Genomic DNA, 18,277 nt, shown 5'->3' with positions numbered 1-18,277 from the left:
TTCGGGACAGTGGCTGCCCTCGGCTGATAGGTACATAAAAATGTCCCAAGCCAGCCAGTCCCGCATTAGACAACAAAGAGAGGCGTTCGCGGCGGCGGCGGGGGAGGGGCGCGGCCGGGAGGAGGCCGGGGCGGGCTGCAGCGAGCTCGATGGGGGTGGCGCTGGCTCTCCGCTCGCTCAGCCCCGGCCTCCGCCCGCCCCCAGCCTGGCGCGCGCCAATCGCCTCCCCCAGCGATAGTGTCAGTAGCATTGTAGTGTCAGCTCCCGCCGGTGACGTTGCGCCTCCCTCGTCCCCCTCCGGAGCCGTCTGGCTGCAGAGGCTCAGTCAAGAGGCGGGTAGGAGAGGAGGAAAAAGCGCTGAGTGAGGGCGGGCGGGCGGGAGGGAGGGAGGGAGTGGAGGAACCGGGGAGGGGCTCCTTAAAGAAACGCTGCTGTCGCTCGCCTGCTCGCTTTGCGCTCGGCATTGTGGCCAGCCAGCCGGGCACTCGGGGGGCACGCGCGGCCGCCGCTCGAGCTCTGCCCCCACCCCAACCGCCAGCAGATCTGGGGTGGGGACCCAGGCGGGGGCTCTTGCAGCCACAGCCTGGTGCGGACTGCACACAGAGACCCACTCCTCCCGGAGCCGAGAAACGAGCCACGGAGCCCTCCGCAGCCGACCGGCCTCCCCGCCCCTGACCATCCTCTTCCCGGCTGCCTTTGTGGCTGCAGCTTCTGGCTGCCGAGCGGAGAGCCGGCTGGGGCGCGGCGTGCACGGCGGAGCAATGCCCAGCTCGCTGTTTGCAGACCTGGAGCGCAACGGCAGCGGCGGCGGAGGAGGAGGCGGCGGCGGGGGAGGCGGCGGTGGCAGCGGCGGGGGAGAGACTCTGGATGACCAAAGAGCCCTGCAGCTTGCGCTCGATCAGCTCTCTCTGTTGGGGCTGGACAGTGACGAGGGCGCCTCTCTGTACGACAGCGAGCCGCGCAAGAAGAGCGTGAACATGACCGAGTGCGTGCCGGTACCCAGTTCCGAACATGTCGCAGAGATCGTAGGGCGACAAGGTGGGTCCGGCAGGGATGGGAACCGGAGGGGCGTGTAGGATCTCCGGCCGCCGCCTCGCTGAGAGGGCGGGTGCGAGATCGCGAGCTGTAGCGCGGGGGAGACTTAAGGAGGGAGGAAGAGCCGCGCGATGGGGCCGGCGCACCAGACAAAGAAAGTGCAGGCAGGCTGTCCTCCACAGCGGCGCCTGTGCCGCGGCAGGATGCACTTTCTCCTGCTAAAATCACTGCCTTCTCCTCTAACGTTCCAGACTTAGTCCACCCTAGGAAAGATAATTTAAATATAAGATACTGGGGGATAAGATACTGGGGGAGGGGGTCTCTGGTGGTCCTTTGGGAAGAGGGAGGAGGGGGGAGCGTCCGATGGGAGGAGGATTCAGAATTTCTGCAAAGAGGAATGGAATGGAGTCCAGAGAAGGAACAATGGGTCCCAGGACTGCCATCCTCTCAACCCCACCCCAAGCGCTCTAGTGCCTAGGAATCGCGGCTTCCCGGGAACCCCTTAGTGTCTTCAAGGCAGTCAGTGCGCCTAGTTAGAACCCAGAAGCATCTCCCCAGACGACTTTTCTGGGGTTCTGGGGCTTAGCTTGGGACGACTGCAGTCACCGGGGGAGGGACAGGCAGCCAATGGGCTGTTCCTCGAGCGTTTCGCGGGTAGAACCCGCGGTCCAGCTCCTGGAGCGGTTCGGGGTCAGCGAGGGAGACGCCCCCTTTCTCCTGTCGCATGTTCTGCTGTCCAGCTGCCTTGGGCGCGGGCTGTCCCGGGGCTCCGCGGTTACCCCGGGATAATGGGCGTGTCTGTCTCTGTCTCTCTGTCTCTCTCTCTCCTACTCCCCCACCCCCTTGCACCCTGGCTCCCAGGTTGTAAAATCAAAGCTTTGAGGGCGAAGACCAACACTTACATCAAGACCCCAGTTCGCGGGGAGGAGCCTGTCTTTGTTGTGACGGGCAGGAAGGAGGATGTGGCCATGGCTCGGAGGGAGATCATCTCCGCCGCGGAGCATTTCTCCATGATCCGAGCCTCTCGTAACAAGAACACAGCCCTCAACGGCGCTGTCCCCGGGCCGCCCAATCTGCCGGGACAGACCACTATCCAAGTGAGGGTGCCATATCGCGTGGTGGGGCTCGTGGTAGGGCCGAAGGGCGCCACGATCAAGCGCATTCAACAGCAGACACACACATATATTGTGACACCCAGCCGGGACAAGGAACCGGTGTTCGAGGTGACCGGGATGCCAGAAAACGTGGATCGCGCTCGAGAGGAGATCGAGGCTCACATTGCGCTGCGCACCGGTGGCATCATCGAGCTGACAGATGAGAACGACTTCCATGCCAATGGCACAGATGTAGGCTTTGATCTGCATCACGGGTCTGGCGGGTCCGGGCCCGGCAGCCTATGGAGCAAACCCACCCCAAGCATCACTCCTACCCCTGGCCGCAAGCCCTTCTCCAGTTATCGCAACGACAGCTCCAGCTCACTTGGCAGCGCATCTACAGACTCTTACTTCGGTGGTGGGACCAGTGGCAGCGCAGCTGCCACTTCACGCCTGGCGGACTACAGCCCTCCCAGCCCTGCGCTCAGCTTTGCCCACAATGGAAACAACAACAATAACGGCAATGGTTACACCTACACCACGGGGGAAGCCTCAGTACCTTCCCCGGATGGTGGTCCTGAGCTGCAGCCTACTTTCGACCCAGCTCCTGCCCCACCACCTGGGACACCCCTTCTCTGGGCTCAATTCGAGCGGTCGCCTGGAGGTGGATCTGCAGCCCCAGTATCCTCTTCCTGCTCTTCCTCGGCATCCTCATCTGCCTCGTCGTCCTCGGTAGTCTTTCCCGGAGGAGGCGCCAACAGCACACCCTCCAACGCCAACCTGGGGCTGCTGGTGCACCGTCGGCTGCATCCAGGCACCAGCTGCCCGCGCCTGTCTCCACCCTTACACATGGCTCCAGGGGCTGGAGAGCACCACCTGGCTCGGCGTGTGCGCAGCGACCCTGGAGGTGGAGGTCTGGCCTATGCGGCCTACGCTAATGGGCTAGGGGCTCAGCTCCCTGGTCTGCCTTCGTCGGACACTTCCGGCTCATCCTCCTCCTCCAGCTCCTCCTCCAGCTCTTCCTCCTCTTCCTCGGGGCTGAGGCGCAAGGGCAGTCGTGACTGCTCTGTGTGCTTCGAGAGCGAAGTGATCGCCGCGCTGGTGCCCTGTGGCCACAACCTCTTCTGCATGGAGTGTGCCAACCGCATTTGTGAGAAGAGTGAGCCCGAGTGTCCCGTCTGCCACACAGCGGTCACTCAGGCCATCCGCATCTTTTCCTGAAGGCAGTGCGCGCGTGCGTGCACTGTGCAGGGACGGAGGGTCCCCTCCCTAGACCCTCATTCCCTAGGGCCTACCTGCCCAGACGCCTGGTGCCGCCTCTTTCCACCTCACCCTCCTCACTCTCAGAGATCCCAGAGGAGCTTGGAAAGCTGTAGTATCTGCTCATTTTTAAAATGTCATTTTTAAACAAAGGAACTTGCCAGGATCTCTGCATCAGGAGTACTGTAGCCTGGGAAGCCTCCAAACCACCTGAATTGCATGCTCTATAAATAATAGGAACGGCGACATTCTAGTAACGATAGTTTTTACACTGTACTTAATAGGAAGCGTCCAAAAGAAGAAAAATCCCACAAGTTTTCCATTTTCTTGAAGTAGGAGAAAAATGAACAGTAATTATGAAGATGATTAATAATTGTGCTATGGGATGTGTGGACTGTTTCGTGTGTTTCCCTTTGTGGGTGGGTTCCTACAGCACTCGTTCTAGAACACAAGTGGATCCTTTTTGAATGTTCATGGAAGGGCCAGGCGTTCTGTACAACCAGGACCCTGCAGCTTTATTAAAATTAAAACTGTAACATATCTCTTATATATTAAAAAAAAAACCTTTAAAAGTTTTAAAGAGAAATTGCATTAATACAGATTGAAGTATTTTATTCTTTTTTTGACTTGAAAAATTATATTTCATATTGCAAAGATGTTTACAAGTATTTTAATTTAAGTTCAGTGAACTTTTTTGTAGCTGGGTTAAATCTTTTTATTTTTAGTATGGCCTTATGGCAAAGAACACTGTATTATTTTAATAATCACACAATTGTGACGGATTACAAACCATAAAATGTATAACGTTTTGAGCAGTATTCTGTTGGGATGGAGATTTTATAGGTTCAGACAAAATCTTCTAGATCTGCTTCACCCAGCATATTTTCTATTCAGTGATATAAAGCATATTTTATTCTATATTATTACAAAAACGGAAATGTATAAACATGTCAAAAGGAACAGTTGATGCTTTCTAACATTTGTATAAATAGAATTCAGTGCAAATTACAGAAATTCTGTTGCACCGCTATAGTTTTAGTGTTTCTATTTTAATACATTTGTTTACCACTTGTTTATGTATATGTAGGTGACGTTACTTGAGCTTAAATGTACTTTACTGAGCAAAGTTTAAAAAACAAAGTATATTTTATTTTATGATAAAGGGCCTTTAACCTCATGGTCAAATACTAATATTATATTTGCTGAGACAAGATTTGAAATTGTATCAAGAGTTTTATTTTTCTGACATTTAAAGTTCTACATAATAAAGGTAAACTTAAGTAATGGTGCTACTTCATTTTTTAAGTATTTCTATATAAATAAAACATTAAAGAAAAATCAATGTAGTATGGTGACTTGATTTTTTTTTCTTTTTAAAGCCTTGGGGTGTAACGTCGAAAAGAAGCATTTCTAAGTGATAGGTTGAAATGCACAGCTTCCAAATAAATCATGTAGTTTGTCAATAGAGCACACTCCAGAGAGAGCAATAGGATTTGGTGGGATGGATGGTCACAGATAACAGGGTTTTTTGTTTGTTTTGTTTTGTTTTTTTAATTGCAAATAAGACCAATTTCTCCATTTCACATAGCTGATGGGAATCATGATATTTGGGGGAGGGGGTCCCCAGAACATGGTTAGTTTATTTTTAAGTTAGGAGATAAAAGGGAAATGAAAGTATTCAAAAGAAACATTTACACTTGCAGCCCACACAAACCTGTTTACCCAAGAATATTAAGAAAAAATTTAAAAACATGAAACTGACAATCAATTTAAGTATGGGTATCATAGATAAAGGGCCTGGGGCTCAGGGAAGTAATAGCACTGCTCAGCTAGAGGCTCTTCCGGCTTGGGGGTGGGGTGTGGTGTTGAGGAACCCTTACCTGCTGGCTTGGAGAAGCCCCACTGAGGGCCTTCTCTTTGGGAAGGAAGGGATGGAAGCTCTGCTTGCTGAGGGCCTAGCTGGATTTGAGCTTGGGTCTTATCAGTCTTCTTTGGGTTCAGGCTAATTGGTGTTGACAAGCAGCAAGTGTTAACTATTTGTTGTTGCCTGAGGGAAGTTGCTGTTTGCTTTTGGCAGCAGCTCCACCTCTTTCTACCCTTGCCATGGGGCTCTGTTGGGGGAGGGGTTGCTACTTTTACTTGACTTGAGCTTTGTTTCCTAGAGAATATTCAGGAATGACCAGACCCTCCCATGGAATTTCCAGGCAACTTCCTGAGTGGGTTGCCTTTAGAAAACAGTCTGGGGCAGGAGAATGGTGGGCACGTAGTCTAATCTTAGAAAGCTGTGATATATTGATTCTTCCTCTTGGCCCCTTTGTGTTGACATTTTGTTGTTAGGAATTGGAGCCACTACTTCCACAGTTCCTGATCTATTAGGTCTAAATGATGAGACAGACATGCCTTCCGGTGAAAAGAGAGAAAGGAGTGGCCCTGCTTAGAGAATTTCTGGCATTGTCTTCAACTCTGGAACGTTCCAGGCCCTGTTTATCTCTTTTTGCTTCTCCCTCAGGACAGGACTTAACCTAGCTAGACCTGGCAGGGAGAGATGTTGTCAGGTCTAGGGGACTTTTATTTAGCTGTCTGGAAAGGCCTAGAACAGAATTGAGATTTTTTATGCATTTATATACTTTAGTATTGTAATTTTGACTTTCTGCTTTTACACAATGAGTTCAGATGATAAAAGGAGGGGAAAAAAGTAAAAAGAAAACAAAAGTCTTGAGTGCTTCCCACCCCCAGTTGGTGTATTGTTTATTTACTTAGGTCTCTTTTATTGGTATTATAAACTTTATTGTTAAAGACTTGGAAATAAATAAAACTATCACTCTCCAAAAAACAAAAAACAAAAAACAAAAAACAAAAAAAAACCTGGACCTAAAGTCTGTATAAGGCAAGGTACTTCTTTATAGTTAGAATGGGCATTAGGGACAGAGAAGCTGAATTTGAGGCTATCTTCTTGGGTGGTGTGCATGTCTTCTTTGTGTTTCTGGGGTGTGTTTGTGTGTGTATGTGTACACTTGTGTATATGTGTATATTCATGTATGTATGAATGTGTGTGTACACATGCACAGCCTAGGTGTCTTCCTTAACCTCTCTATTTTTTTTTTTTTTTTTTTTTGATTTAAGGTCTCATTGAATCTGGGGGTCAAGGAAAGATCCCACTACATCAGCTGCCCCTTAAGCCCCAGAGATTTCACAGTCTCTGCCTCTCCAGCACTGGGGTTATGTTAACATCATGCCTGACATTTTATGTGGACGCAGGTATCTGAACTCAGCCTCTCTTGTCCAGCAAGCACTATAATGATTGAGCCTTCTTCCTGACCCCTACACTCATCTCTTTACAGTGAGAGGAGGGCCACTTTGTTGATAGGAGTTTTGGAGATATATTTTAGTGCAGGGTGGCTTGTCATGGCTCTCTGACATGGACTTTTCCTGTCACTAGCAGGATATAAAGACATAGTCTAGTGATCTTGCAGGACACTTGCTTGTGGTACAAATTAAGCCTTTTGCTCCATCCTCCAGGTGACTATTGTGGACCACTAACTACAGTCTTCCAACTGCAAATAGGGTGCCACATTTATATTCTCCAAGCATCACCAGCTTCCCTTTCTATATCCACACTCTGAAATCTATAATTCCACAGCAACAAAGCACCATGTAGCAAACACCTCTCCCTCTAATGACCAGTGCCTATGTTTTCTATGTAGAATACTGGTTCTCAACAGGGCTGGTTTTGCAACACACACACACACACACACACACACACACACACACACACACGGAACACACACACACACAGATTTGGCATTCTCTTAGCTCATTTTTGGTTTATGATATAATATGTAGTTGTACTTGGGTCTTAGTAAATAGAAACTAGAAATACTGCTAACAGCCCACAGTGTTCAGGATAGGGCCATGGCAAAGAAGTCCTCAGCGGTGGGTCTTCTCTACTGCCCCTTCCCTGCTTTGTGGCTTTGCCCCAAGACATAGGGGCCTCCAGGCTGAACTGTAGGTATTTTGGAATCACCTACTACCCCAGACAGCTGGAGTTATATCTGGTTCCCTGGGTGGAGCAGATCAAAACAGATAGCCTATCACAGGTCACAGTCAAGGGGTTCTTTTTACTCATCAGAGTTGTAGATGGTATCCAGTTAGTAGCAGTGTTTCAAATTGTTGGTTCAAAAAATACTTTGTGTTTTTGAGAATTTCTCATATGAGTACTATATTTACATTTCCACCCCTCCCTTTCCCTGTCAAACTCTTCTATACCTCTCCTCAAATTCATAACCTCTTATTATTGCTACATATGTACACACACACACACACACACACACACACACACACACCATACTGAATCCCTTTGCTCATATGTGTTTAGGGCTGACCACTTTGATTGGATAGCCTATCTGGGCTCTATCTATCTATCTATCTATCTATCTATCTATCTATCTATCTATCATCTCTCTATGTATGTGTGATGTGTATGGGTGCCTGAGGAGGCCAGAAGAGGGCATCAGATCCCCTGGAACTGGAGTTACAGGCAGTTGTGAGCTGTTCAATGTGGGGGTGCTGGGAATTGAACTCAGATTTTTCTGGAAGAGCATCAAGCTCTCTTAATCACTGTGGCATCTCTCCAGCCTCTAAAACACTTAATTTTTAATTAAATTAAATTAATTATTGATCTGGGTGCGGTGGCAAATACTTTTAATCCCAGACCTTGGGAGGCAGAGATAGCTGGATCTCTGTGAGTTTGAGGCCAGCCTAGTCTACAGAAGTTCCAGGACAGCTAGCTAGAGTTACATAATAGAGGAACCCTATCTCAAAACAACAAAAAATGTGTGTGTGTGTGTGTGTGTGTGTGTGTGTGTGTGTGTGTGTGTGTGTGTGTGTGTATGTGTGTGTGTGGTGTATGTGTGGACTCACTGACCGTGGTCTGTGTGGTGGCCAGATGGCAACTTTATGAGGTTTGAAGGACCAGACTCAGGTCATTAGGCTGTTTGGCAAGTACCTTTCCCACTGAACCATTTCCCTGTCCCCCAACTCACTGTCACTCACCTCTCTTCTGTGATCACCCAGGGAGGGTAGCATTGGGACTTCACTGTGTCCTTTCTCAGTAAGATATAAGTAGTCCACTCACAGTGTCTTAAACAGGCTCAACCTGAGTTTTCTACTATAGGCGAAGTTCTTTGTTTTCTCGCCCCCTGTGGCCGGTGACAAAATAAATAGAAAATGTCAAACTTCTCCTGGGTATACCTTGAAATTTTTTCCTTTTCTGTATTTCTTGAGTTCCCCTTACTCCACCAAAATTTGTTCTTGGGGGAACCGCTGATAGCTGTAGTGAACCTCAGTCATCATTTGATGCAGAAATTTGATCACGGAAGTCTCATCTTTTCAAGAAAGAGGGACAATTTTACCCTTGCTAAGGAGTTTCAAGTTTGTTTGCCAGGTGGGCTAGAGTAATTACCTTGAAAACTCCATGGGCTTAAGGTAATTTGGGAAAAAATGGAAAGTATTCTAGTTACAGTCACCCCCCCCCATCCGAGAGAGTGGGAGAGAGAGAGAGAGAGAGAGAGAGGAGAGAGAGAGAGGAGAGAGAGAGAGACTCACTGTGTAGCTCAGGCTGGTCTCAGACTCACTGTCCTGTCTTAGTCTCTCCCAAATTCTGGGAATACAAATCCAGGTTAGCATGCCTAGTATACACTCTTTCTCCTTAAGGGATGAAATGATGACACACATGAAGTCTTCAGTTCAAACCCCAGAACTCACATAAAAATGGTGGAACACTCGGAATTCCATGACTGGAAGCCCGAAGACAGGTAGATCCTTAGGGTTCACTGGCCAGCCAGTTTGGCCTACTCTCTACATTCCAGGGTAGTGAGAGACTTGTCTCAGAGAGGTAGATAGCATTCCTAAGGATGACACTTGAGATTGTCATCTCGCCTCTCTATATTTGGGCACATATGTGCTTGTGTGGACATGTGTGGGTATGTATATGCATATACACATTAAACAAAAGAGGGTCTTTCTGTTAGGGAATACCGCCCCTTCTCATGTTAATTCTGCCCTTGTTTTAGCCTCCTCTTTTCTGACCTTGACTACCAGTTTTTTAAAATGTTGGACACTTGTACTCCCCTGGGAAGACCAAACATGCTTTTTTAAAATTGGATACTCTAGGAAGTTAAGAATTCCTTCATTGGCCCAGTAGATGTTGATGGTTTCTGCAATTTATTAAGCTCTTCCCTCTGACTCAAGCTCTGTAGGTAGGGATGAGCCTACTAGGTTTGGGTAAGGAAGCTATTGTAGAGAAGTTAGTTGTTTGGCTTATCTAAGGCTACACAGACAAAATCAGAACTAGGAAGGCAACCCTGGGCCCCTCTAAATCCAAAGCTCCCATCTTTAGCAGTTTAAAAAACTAGCTTAAATAAGTGGCATTGTCAAAAAAAGTGAGTGCTCATTTGCAATAAAGCAGTCAAATGATGCTCCCATCTAACTGATAATGCTAATTGATTTGAAGTAGTGGGGACCCATTTGCTACCATGTCTCCAGGTCACAGAAGAGGAACCCTGAACTCTATAGGCAGCTTGCTTTCAGGGGATTTCTGTGCCCTGACAATTCTACCTTTTGGTGATCAAGTGAAAAATTAATGTTAAGCTTATTCTGTAATAGATTCTTTAAAGATTAAAAAAAAAAGTCACTGGAAAAAAACAAAATGAATAGAGAATTTGTTTTTATTTAAAAGTGCTCCCTAAAAATGCCATGGACTAATTTAGATGGAAAGCAAAAGATGCCAAGCTAGTGAGAAGCATGGGCAGTTGTTTAGACTTTAGAATACTGAACTCTTGCCTGTATTTTTTCCCCCTCTCCCGTTGATTCTATTGTTTTGTGCATTTATAGAATTGTACGATGTAGACATGCTCTAAAAATGGCAAGTCGTGGCTCAGTTTGCTCATCTGTGGAAACAGAGGTGGGGTCTGTTTAGTTCCTTTTTCTCCTCACTGTGACCAAGTGACAAGACTGTAACAAGAGAGCTAAGGAAGTGCCTGTTTGGCTCATGGGTTGAGACAGTACTACCCATCATGGCTCAGATTGCATGGGAGCAGGAGCTCACATCTGGGATGTCGGGAAGTAGAGAAAAGACAGGAGTCTTCTGAGCTCTGAACCTCAAGGCCTATCCCCCACCAGTGACCTACTTCCCCCAGCTAGGCCCCACCTCTAGCTAGTTCTACCACCTCCTCACACAGGGCTACCAGCTGAGACCAAGATTTCAAACACAGGAAACTTTAGGGACATTTCATATTTAAACCACCACAGTACCCTGAGTTCTGGATGCAGCCCTCTTTGGGGCTTACAGAGTACCTTGTACCCTGTAGCCAAGGCCTGTCACAGTTGCAAATTTACTTGTCCTCTCTCCCCACCAGTCTGAGAATGCTTTGAGAGCTGAGGTCCCACCTTCTATCCCAACCCACAACACTCGAGGCAGCCTGGCTACAGTGATGTTTGGCATGTAGTGAAAGGCATATAAGCCTACATGCCCATCAATAGGAGAAGGACTCATGAAGCTATGTCATTTCTGCATGACAAAACTTTTTTTTTAGCTATTACAATAAATAAGGTGTCACTCCAGTGTTTCTGAAGGCAAAATGCAGAGGAAATGATTTGTTGTTGTTTAAAAATGCTTTGATAAATTCATAGAAAAATTCTAGAAGGTGATGACAGTAGTCAGTCTCTATGACAGCTCTCAGTGACCTCATTCCCTAGGGTAACACACTCCCCTTGAATGTAGGTGGTACTTAGTGACTTGATAATAATCCGTCAGTGATCAGAAGCAAGTTACAAAAATTGTAATGTTTGGGTTTGATCTCTCTCTCTCTCTCTCTCTCTCTCTCTCTCTCTCTCTCTCCTTTCATTCTCTCTCTTGCTCTCAATAGGACAACCTTGAAGAGGTCCATGTGGTGAGAGTGGGGTGCCACTACCTCAGGTCATCAGGATTTGAGGTTCTCAGTCCAATAGTCTATGAAGAATTGAAAGTAACCAACAATTCCATTAATGAATTTGTAGCAGATCATCCCCATGTTGGCCCTCCAGATAAAGCTGCACCCCAGACAATCATCTTGGCTGCACCCTAAACACAGTCCTTAGAAACTTGAAGTTAAGCCAGATCTGATTCAGAGAGTTAACAACATGCTTATTGTTGAAGCCTCTAAATTTTGGGTAATTTTTAAATGCGGAAATAGAACACTAATGCATATGTGCAGTTAAATGCCTAGGAAAGTCATCTTTGGATATGATAATCACACTAATATTTGGAGGCAATGCTACAATGCTGGATATACCATTTGGTAAGCATGTACCAGGGGAGTTACTGAGGCTTGCATCGCTGCTTCTGGTTTCTGAAAATGAAATGGAGTGCTAGTAAGGTTCCTTTTAAAGGGTTGTCCTGAAGAACATTTAGAATTATTCAAGGCATGTGGTAAGTGTTATGTATCTCTATAAATCCATGTGTATACTATGACTTTACCATGTCATGTCCCCATGACTTCTTGTGCTTTTTAAACGGTGTGACTATAGGTCAAAAAGTAAATGTGTGATCAGTGTTGGCCAAAATGACCTGAGCCAAATCTTCACCATCAAAGCATTTGATGGACAACATGTGTTTTGTTTGTGTGCTTAAGATGAAACTTGAGGGGGTCCATGCCTGAGTTAAGGTAACGAAACTTCAGAAGTGACAAAATAGTATTTTTTCATTTTGAATAAGCTTCATTTTACTTTCTAAGATGCCTTTATATAAACAATCGCAAACAAACCCTGTGGGGTGGTGAATGCTACAGGGTCATTTTCCTGTTTGATGACATGACACTCCACTTACATGTCATATCCTACACGGAGTCATCCTTAAGGGTCTCTGGAACCCGTGTCTCTCTAGACCAGGCCCTGTGCACACAGAAAACCCCTGACTCTTTAAGACAGCAAGAACTGACTCTGCTGTGTTCCAGAACTACTTTAATATGCTGCTTTCTGAGTACATCCAAATTTCCCACCCATGGACTTAGAGCCCAGTAAAACACACTGCTCATTAAATCTTCGATGCTGTTCCCTTTTGTCCCTCTGATGACTCAGAAGGCACTTGAGTTCCTCCGGTTGAGCACCAGAGACAGTGATGAAAGAAAACGCTCACTTGAACTCTCCGGGTGAATTGAAGTGTGATCTTTGGGGTTACTTATTACAGTTGCATCTTTGATGGCATGTATCATGGCTGAGTTAATTCAAGCATAACTCCTGTTTAGGGACCCCCTAATGCACACTTCACTCTGCCCCTGAGTTCTTTGGGAAAAATCACTTTGGAGATTTCAGCCCCAGGTTTTTCAGCTGGAAAACTAAAAAGATAGACTGTTCTATTGCTTTGTAAAGGAGTTCAAGACAGGGAACCTGGAAAAGATGAAAAAAAATGTTTTTGGGTCTACCCTGCCCCCCCCCTGAAATTCTCATTGAGTGATTTTTAACAATGAGGCCTGGAAATCTGCGATTGGAAAAGCTCTCTGTCAGCTGGGGTTGATTAAAGATCCATTTCAGACTCTTCAGGATGCTGTTAAAAAACAAATGAAACAGGGCTGGAGAGACAGCTCAGTGGTTAAGAGTGCTGAGTGCTCTTGCAGAGGTCTTGGGTTTGATTCCTAGCATCCACATGGCAGCTCATCACAGTCTTGTATCCACAGTATCCAATGCCCTCTTCTGTCTTCCACAGGACCAGTCATGTATGTGGTGCACAGACATACATGTAGGTAAAACACCCATACACATAAAAAAGAATGAAACAGTTTAATTTACACTGATATTAATTTATACAGATACTGAGTAATCTTTAATATGTATTATTTGGAGGAAAAATAAAGTTCAGTGTTTAATGCCGTACTATACTTGCATTAAAATCATAGATGAAGGCATGCATCCAAGGAGGATAACATGTACAAAATGTACCTCTAGGAAGGGAGTCAGGGAGTTAGGGGTTGGAGGCCAGACACTTATTTTCCTTAATACCCTTTTTAACTAATTGGATGTTTTTACAAAACAAAACATATCTATTTAATGTGGCTGAAGCAGATTAGTCAATGCTTGTTCATCTGTTGTAATCAGATAGATGTCTGTTTACAATTCTAAAGAGAGGTCAATCTGCTGGTGGGGAGGATCTGACAGTTCACATCATGACAGCCAGGAAACATAGAGAAAGGGGATGCAAAAAGAAGCCAAAGTGGAAAACAACTCAGTGCTCTTCCAGAGAACCTGGAACAGATTCCCAGCACTCACATGGAGGCTGGGAATCAGTTAACACCAATCCTAGGCCTCTGGCATCCTCTTCTGGCATCTCCTGGGTATTGCATGCACATGGTGCACAAACACACATGCAGGCAAAATACCCATAATTATGAAGTGAAAGTAAAGGAAAAAGTTTTATTTTTATTTTTTTCTTATTTTTATTTTAATATGCATTGATGTTTGCAGCGCCTGTGTTACAACATTTCCACAGAATTGGGCAAGGGGCTTGAGGATTTAAATAAAGACAAGACAGCAGGTCTTTCTTGAAGGGAGAATGCCATTTATTCCAACAAGAGTGGGGGCTTATATACCGGTCAGCAGGCATGGTGGAAAACTATCCAGGTCACAAGTTCAGGTTCCCAGGTCCATCAGGCACTCCTGAATGGGCAAATAACAGGATAACAGGAACTTACACTCAGGCCTTCAAGGAAGGAAGAAAACAGGATGTACTTGCTAGGTAAGCTCCTAGTCACAAGCTGGTCAGCAGACCCCTATGGGGGAAGGGCCCAACAGATGTTTGCCCTGCATCTGTTTGAGGGTGTCGGGTCCCCTAGGACTGGAGTTACAATTTTGAGCTGCCATGTGGGTGATGGGATTTGAACCTGAGTCCTCTGGAAGAATAGCCAGTACTTTAACTGCTGAGCACTCTCTCCAACCCAAGAATTTTTTAAAAAAGAATCTAAGACAAAATACATAATAGCCTCCAGTCACTTACTTCCTCCAAACAGGCACCATACCTTTTACCTAATAATGCCACTGTATTATGGATCTATCAAAGGATAAATACAATAATTAGACTAGAACCATTAAGCTCCAACTATTTCTGGAAACATCATCATAGATACTACCAGAAGGGTGCTTCACAAATTTCCTAGGCACATCTCCATCTACTCAAATTGACACTACCATACCTTTTTTAATTAACTAATTATTTTTGACACTACCATACCTTGAAATGTATTAGGTTCAATGGTGAAATTGCTGATTTTGGTCCATTTTGACCCTTAGTGACCTCACAGAGTTGGCACTGTGAGGTAGCACAGGAAAGCTCTTGGACAGAGAAACCTAACCACTCAGGACCTTGCTAGTTTAGGGCTCTGTTGGGAAACAGCACTGAGGATGCCTGAGGTGGTGATGACATGGGACACCAGGGATTTTAGACCTAGATGGAAGTCATGGAGAACACTCTTCTGCTTCTGGTTTCCTAAATGCACCCAGTGCCTTTCCCTGAAACTGTCCCTCTACCCAGGAAATGTGTTGATTAAAGAAAATAACAAAGATTCAAGCTGTGGCCTGGTGCTGGAGATATCTACAGAAAGCAGAGTTTGTGAGCTTATGGGTTGGATGGGGTGCGTGGTGCTTGTCGAGGGTTTGAGATGCAGTGTTTGATGTGGCTGCAAATGGGTCCTTGAACAGAGGAGTCTTGAGAAAGGTGTTAGGCAGGACCCCTTTCCTGCAAAAGGGGCCAATGCTCTGAGGTTGAAGAACTGAGGACCTTGGACTAGAAGAGGGGGCAGCTGGACTAGGAGGACATGGGATGATACCGGATACTTGATGGCTTCTCAGAATCTCAGGCCAGCAGTTCAAGGAGCCCCCCAGCTGATGCTGACACAGCTTCCTTGATCCACCACTTTTTTCGTGAATGTTTGGGCTGTGCAGCCATGGTTCTTGTGCCTTTTGACAGATCTATGAGAGGGTTGCCTGACTTCCTATCTGGAGTCGGAGCTGCCTTTACTTGATGCATCAAGTCAAGTTTCCAACAACGAGACTCTGAGTCTTTCTGCTTCCGTTCCACCCAGACCGAGGACTTTAACCTCTGGAAATAATGTACTTGCCAGCCAACTGCTTTGGCTGAAGGTGTTCAGTTCCGTGGACTGCAGTGGCCACAGCTGCCCTATCCTCAGTTTTCTTCTCTTTCCTTATCCACGACCTTCTTGTTATTTTGGGTGATGTCCAGTACAAAATTTAGCGTGTGTCCCAATTTGCTTTCTATTACTGTGATAAAGACCACAACTTAAAGCAACTTGGAGAGGAAAGGGGTTTTTAGCATACACACCCCAATTGCAGCTGGTCATGAAGGGAAGTCAGAGCCGAAACTCAAGGCAGGAACCTGGAGAACAGGACCTGGAGCAGAGGCTGGTGAAGAATAGGTGCTCACTGGCTTGCTCTCCACAGCTTCCTTACCCATAACATGGGAAAACCTGTCCAGAGGTAGCCTAGAGTGGACTTGGCCTTCACACATTCAAAATTAATGAAGAAAATACCCCACAGACTTGCCTACAGGCAATATGATGGGGGCAATCCCTCAATTAAGGTACCTCTTCCCAGATGACTCCAGCTTGTGTGTTGACAAAAGAAACCAAACCAACCAGCCAAGTAAACAAACAAACAAACAAACAAACAAAAACAGTCACAGAGCTGCATCCCGAGGAAGGGACTAAATGTCTCTAAAGGTATTGTGCCACCTTAGCTGTCGAGCCCGTGTTGAATATATTGTAGAAGAATTACAGACTCTGAGTTCTCTCTGAATCCACAGATCATTTTCCCAATGTGGACAGCTTCTCATAGGATAATGTCTAGATGTTAATTTAGCCAACATGCCCCCCTCTTTTTTTAGGGTTTCACTTCCCAGAGAAAATAGTGATAAAATATTAAAGAAGGTTCTCAAGAGAACTAGCCAGTAGTATACCTAGAGGAATATATAGGATGTGTAGAGAGATCTAGGAAAGGAGAGAGGCAATTCTGTTATGACAACTGGCTCATGTGATTAAGGAAGGTAAGACCTCTTACGGAACACCACTTGCAGATGGGCAACCAGGTAAAGCAATTCAGTCTGAAGTAGAGGACCCAGAAGAGAGTCAATGGTGTAACTCTTAATTTAAGGTTAAAGGCCTGGGAATCAGGTAAGCATATAGTGTTGGTCTCAGTTCAAAGTTGAAGGCCCAAGAAGCTAGAGTTACAGTGTATAAACGCAGGGGGAGGGGGTGTGGATGTCATAGTTCCAGTAGATGGGGGATTCACTCTTCTCCTGCCCTTTGCTTCTATATGGTACTTCAGTGAATTGGTGACCCACCTTGGTAAGGGTGAATCTTCTTCATTCAGCCTAAAGTTCACAGATACATATAGGAATGTTTTACTTGTTACCTGGATTTCCTTTAACCTATTCAAATTGACGCCTGGGAATAAGCCATCTCAAATAGAGGTAGCACAAAATTGATGATTTGGACCATTTGTGGGTTCACAGTCCAGTGGCATCAGTTACATTTCTATTATTCTATAGTGATCTTCACTATCTAATTCTAAACCTTCCCTTCATTTCAGACTGAAGCTTTGCATCCATTGAACAATAACTTCTGGTGTCGTGTGTGTGTGTGTGTGTGTGTGTGTGTGTGTGTGTGTGTGTGTGTGTCCAGCGGCTGCTGGAAATCACTGTTCTCTGTCTCCAGACTGGCACCCTGGGCCTGGGGTTGGCTCACTCTAACATCCACTCCATCTATGACCTGCTGGAGAATATGCAGGGACCAGCCCTGACTCAGCAGGATATGTGAGAGGAGTTTGGTGAGGGTTCAGTGATGATGGTGTGCCAGAGGCCTTGAGCCAGACCAGCGACTCATTGCAATGAACATTTTGTGGGTGGGGCTGATTACGAAAAGGATATTTTATGTGACACACGGCAACTCCCATGGGCACTAGGATGAATGAAGAGCTGTTGGACGAAAGAGCAAGGTTTTTTGTTTTTAATATATTTGGAGGGGGCATGCTGCAGGGGTGAGGGACTGATATGGAGGGACTAGGAAGTGAGTTCGATTGGGGTGTATGATGTGAAATTTCCAAAGAATCTGTAAAGAATTGTGTTAAAAAAGAATTTAGTTGTTCTAAGTCACACCTGTCTTGAAAGTTTTTGTTACTCTGCCGCCTGAAAAGCTGGAAAAAGCTGGTGGGGTTTAATCTGTGCACATATGCAGACTAGAGTTTGTCGCTCAAGGGTCCCCCGGATCTCTGTGTATTAAGGGTTTGGTCCTTGGATTGGCACTGTTGGAATGTGGTGTGGCCTTTTAGAGGTCAGGTCTAGTCTGAGGTTGAAGGGGGCTGGCAGATTCACTCTCTTCCTCTTTTTCTCTCTGCCTCCCGGCTGCTGTTCTGTGACTTTCTGCCTAACCACAGGTCCTAAAGCAGCAGGGCCAAATGTCTATGGGCTGAAACTCCTGCAGTCATGGGCACAGACACCCCTTACAATCTCATCATGTAGGGCATGTGTTACAATGACAGGCAGGAGAGTAACACACCTGGTAATATTCTAAGCGTGCTAAGAGATCAAACCTTGCTTCCCAGCTCTTGGAAGAGGGTCACCCAAGAGCATTGTGGAGAACCTCTTTCCTCTGACATGTCTCAAGTGAGAGTCCTTGGCATCAGTAAATATGCTGAGGATAAGTTCAGGCACAGGGTAGGCATGCAGCAGACAAGGAGAGAGAGAGGCCTGGGGTAGATGCTTTCTGCCTTCCCAGCCCTCCTGGGGAACCAAGGCTCATGGTTCCTCGCTGTATGTCTTCCAGAATGGAGAGGCGATTCATTTCTGTGAC

General features: G+C 46.3%; 1 protein-coding gene across 1 annotated transcript; it reads left to right on the top strand.

Annotated features, from left to right (window-relative positions):
- The first annotated feature begins 400 nt into the window (after window positions 1-400).
- On the top strand, window positions 401-4,714 carry Mex3b (mex-3 RNA binding family member B). The gene is made up of 2 exons (XM_027407556.2): window positions 401-1,038; window positions 1,897-4,714. Exons 1-2 carry the CDS (start codon window positions 762-764, stop codon window positions 3,348-3,350), a joined length of 1,731 nt encoding a protein of 576 aa, XP_027263357.1. The 5' UTR covers window positions 401-761; the 3' UTR covers window positions 3,351-4,714.
- The last annotated feature ends 13,563 nt before the right edge of the window (window positions 4,715-18,277 follow it).

Source organism: Cricetulus griseus, chromosome 3 (assembly GCF_003668045.3).
Source record: "Cricetulus griseus strain 17A/GY chromosome 3, alternate assembly CriGri-PICRH-1.0, whole genome shotgun sequence".
Lineage (NCBI taxonomy): Eukaryota > Metazoa > Chordata > Mammalia > Rodentia > Cricetidae > Cricetulus > Cricetulus griseus.
Note: the sequence above shows the minus strand (reverse complement) of the source record. Positions and strands in the feature narration are given on the sequence as shown.

Excerpts from the sequence above, each read along its gene's own strand:
- Mex3b (XM_027407556.2), top strand. The coding sequence starts at position 762 with ATGCCCAGCTCGCTGTTTGCAGACCTGGAGCGCAACGGCAGCGGCGGC. Across the intron at positions 1,039-1,896 it reads AGAGATCGTAGGGCGACAAG|GTTGTAAAATCAAAGCTTTG; the intron begins GTGGGTCCGGCA and ends CCTGGCTCCCAG.